This window comes from Adiantum capillus-veneris, chromosome 9 (genome assembly GCF_014529385.1).
Source record: "Adiantum capillus-veneris isolate H3 chromosome 9, ASM1452938v2, whole genome shotgun sequence".
NCBI classification, from domain to species: domain Eukaryota; kingdom Viridiplantae; phylum Streptophyta; class Polypodiopsida; order Polypodiales; family Pteridaceae; genus Adiantum; species Adiantum capillus-veneris.
The window spans coordinates 115,743,888-115,747,911 of record NC_140939.1 but is presented as its reverse complement, the minus strand read 5'-3'; the positions used below and the strand labels follow the sequence as shown (position 1 = coordinate 115,747,911).

The 4,024-nt window shown below is 39.1% G+C and overlaps 1 protein-coding gene across 1 annotated transcript; it reads right to left on the bottom strand.

Moving 5' to 3' along the window:
• Window positions 1-1,315: 1,315 nt before the first annotated feature.
• Window positions 1,316-3,288, bottom strand: LOC147451029 (uncharacterized). Its single transcript, XM_086520564.1, has 2 exons — window positions 2,290-3,288; window positions 1,316-1,984 (listed from the first exon to the last, which is right to left on the bottom strand). Exons 1-2 carry the CDS (start codon window positions 3,286-3,288, stop codon window positions 1,316-1,318), a joined length of 1,668 nt encoding a protein of 555 aa, XP_086376690.1.
• Window positions 3,289-4,024: the final 736 nt, after the last annotated feature.

Sequence of the window (4,024 nt, the reverse complement as noted above, 5' to 3'; positions counted from 1 at the left end):
AGGATAGGGAAGAGGAAAAAGAAACATTCCATAGGAGAAAGAAGTAGTTCCTCACTTATCATTACTCTTCTTGCTAGCATACATAATAGCATAGTAATGGAGATGGAGAAGATGGCAAGCTTAAGCATTGAATCATGACTCTTGGTTGGATTTTCATTCCATATCCAAGAGTGTTGGTGTAGGCTTTCACTCTCACAAGCTTGGAGAAGGAGGTGGTGTTCCTCAACTTTCACCAAGTGAGAATGGTGTCTCCAATGAGTGTGTGTGATGGTGCATATCCCCCTAGCACCCCCCTTTCTTGCTTTGGGCAAAAAATCTACTTGCTACAAGCTCATTGGACCCCTCTCCCCTTAGCCAATCACATCCAGCATGCAGTCAAGCATATGGGTAGTCTTTTGACAAGTGTCCTCCTTACCCCTTAGAGAGAGAGAGCTTGAAAATATCTAGATATTTGTTAGGTGGAAGTAAAAGCTCATTGGACCCCTCTTTAGCCCAACCAATAGCATTCAAGCACCCATGTGGTTAAGCTTAGTGAGATTCTGACATGTGTCCCATGTGCTCTTTTAGAATTCCCCTAACTTTGAGATTTTTATGCATAGGAAGTTTCTCAAGCAACTTCCTCATTGAGTGAGTAGGTTCTCTTTTTGACTCAAGCATCTTACCCCCCATGCATAGGAAGCTTCTCAAGCAACTTCCTCATTAAATGTGACAAGTACCTCAAGTACCTTAGTCATCAAGCATGACAAGCACCTTAGGTGGACTTTCCACCTCAAGCACAGCCCTAGCTTGCCTAAGTTTAGGTCGGGTTCCCACCTCAAGCACAGCCCTAGCTTTCCTAATTTTAGATCGGGTTCCCACCTCAAGCACAGCCCTAGCTTGCCTAAGGTTCTCACCTCAAGCACAACACTAGCTTGCTTAAGGTCATAAGGACTTTTAACACTAACCATTGGAGGTCTTTAATGAAGCTAACCCTAAGGTCTTTTAAGCTTTATGAGTTAACCTTGCTCTTTGGCAGACCATCTCTCATTTGGGCCCCTTTACCATTGGCCCCGTGTTGAGATAGATCCATAAGCACATGTCTATATTCTAACCCTTGTTCCCATTTATTATCCCATATTAACTGATCAGTTTAATATGAGAAAATCATTTGGGTTGGTGAGATATTAGATATTTGATGATAGCATGTCAAAGCCAAATATTCTCCACATAGCCTTGGATGCAAAAACATAACGTGCATTGAGATAACTATTGATTTCATCAATTACTCCTTCAGAATCTTGAAAGTCAGCAGTGGCCCGATCATGTCCCTTATAAACTACTTATAAAGGTATTTTACAACAGTGATAGTTGAGCAAATCTCAACATTAATATGGGCTTTGTACCTCAATGATAAGAGAGGGCTATAAGGAACAACCCAACGATTATCCAAATTGCAATCTTTTGATGGAACAAACCTTCCATCATCTCGTCTTAGATACACTGGATATCCACTTTCATTTACAGTTGTAGTCGTACTAAATGTACGTGGAAACTTGAATCTACATTTTCCATCAACCATGCATGGAGAATTTGGGTTCAAAGGACCACATGGTCCATGAACATTACGGTGGCTCACTATATCAAATAATTCTGGAAACACATTCTTATCAAGCAGCTCAACACAAACCAATTTATCATAGTGACTTGTATCTATAGGCTTGTATTCCGATGCAAGTATCAACAATATATGAGCATGAGGGAGACCTCGCTTTTGAAACTCTATCACCAAAACATGCCCAATGACCTCCCCAAATAAAGCTTGCTTGATGAGTAAATGCATCATATCTTGAAACTTCTGATAAAACACACGTGCAATGACATCAGGACGATCGACAACATTTTGCCCAGGTAGCATAGCATCATCAATTTCCTTCCATCGTGGGTTACATGTGAATGTAATGAAGAGATCTGTTTTACCTTTAGTATGAACAATTGCCATTGCATCCTGGTATAATTGACACATATACCTTGGACCTCCAACAAAAGAAGAAGGCAATACAATTCTTCGGCCGACATTTTGACCTTCAGCCCTCTCTAAGCCATCTCTAGCTTCAACCATATCAACCAATCCTTGGTACACTTCAGCACGAAGTGTTATTTGATTATTTCTCATCCACAATAGTCATTACTCCTCCATAGTACTAAAGGCATCAACAATATATTGTTTTAGTAGCCTACCCCCTCGAAGAAAACATTTCACTGTATCCTCTCTTATTTGTAACAAAAACTATAATATTGCTTTTGACTCACCTTTTGTCCATTGCTAGTCTCTAAATAAGAATGCCACCCATCTTCTCCACTTGGAAACAACAAAACATACAATGAAGACATATATGCTCTATGCATACTGGAGACTCTTTTCAAGCCTCCATGTTGAAAATTCAAAACAATGTCGCGATGGCCAGTATTCCTGTCATCCCCTTCTCCAGGCACAATGGCAACAAATTTAGAACCCCTTGGAGGAGGATATTGCCAACCATTACGTCGGTGCTCTGCAATAACCATCCTAATATTGGGAGCAATAGCATCTCCACACATAGAAGCAGCACACCGTAGAGCATTGGCATAGGGATTTACTCTATGCATCATAGATTGTAAACACTCTAGAACATTAGGATCTAAATTTGGAACATGATGCAATCTGTTATTCAACTCATGTTCAGTATCAAAAAGGTATAAATGGGCAAAGCCTGGGACCTCATTGCAACCTTCAACTAATGCCAAAGAACCATTATTATGGTAAATTGCACCGTGAACCTTAAAAGTGTATATACCTCTCCCGCCATAATTAATAATGTCATCAATATGGGCACCAAGAGATGCAAATGCCAATACATTATTATATCCCCGAATATTCTGTAAAAACTGTCTACTTCTTGTTGAGGTTGAACTCATCAAATATCTCAATTCAGTCGGTGGTTCATTCAATGGAAGTAGCCTAACTCTTCCATCAAAGCAACAATATTTGCCAACAAATGTTTGGATAGTCTTTCCTTCAGCCTTCCAAGCCTTTGCTCCACATTTATAGCAAACAAAATCTAAGCTTCCCAAGTTGTGTAACATACACTTTTTGAAAAGAACAGATGCTAAAGAATTGTGATGTAGAAGAGGTGAAGTAGGGTAATCAAAGCAGGTTGACAAACAATACTTTGTTACTTTAGAATAGTTTCCATCTTCAAATATAACAATAAGATTTAAGGTCTCCTCATTACATCGAACTATTATGTTCTCAATCATATCAATATCCATGGATTCAAAGTTTCTTGCATGTGCATTAGGTAAGCATTGTCCTTCGGTGCACCCTAGTAAAGTAGCAATAGTATTTTGAAGTGAATGTTTCGTTCTCTCTCATGCTATTTGGCGTCTCTCCCTTCGATATTCATCACATAATCGACTGCGACGTGCATGACCATTTGATAATATGCGTGGTCCAGACACCATCTAAGAATTCACATGCAAATAGATATGTCACAGAAGATACTTTGCTGAATAATAATCTAAATGTATTCTAATACCTAAATCAGCAAGAAACATGGCAAAAAAGTAATAAATATTGGAATATCAAAGTCTCTCTTCTACATAGAATTGAATAGAATAGATGCATTGCTAGCGTACAAATACTTGAAAAAAAAGTTTCATGAGGATACAACATAGCATTATATATTTGTGCCATTGCATGGATTAGGACGTTGAGAAACTTGACGCGGCTTATGTCGACACAATCTAGCTAAAGCACTTAATTGATTTGAAGTAGCTCGGGTTTCTGAAAGTCTTGAACCTTGGATCTTTGTCAAGGCACCCAACTTGTTGACAGTACTCCTGAATCCTGGCATAATGTGTCGCAAAGTATTATCTTGATTTCTGCCTTTTGGTCCACATTGACTCCTTGAAACCTCTTTGTGTAGATTCTCAATAGATGCTAATATCATCTTTTGAGTTTCTTGGACTTTAGAAAGTTTCTCTCGCATGTCTGCCTCACTCTCCA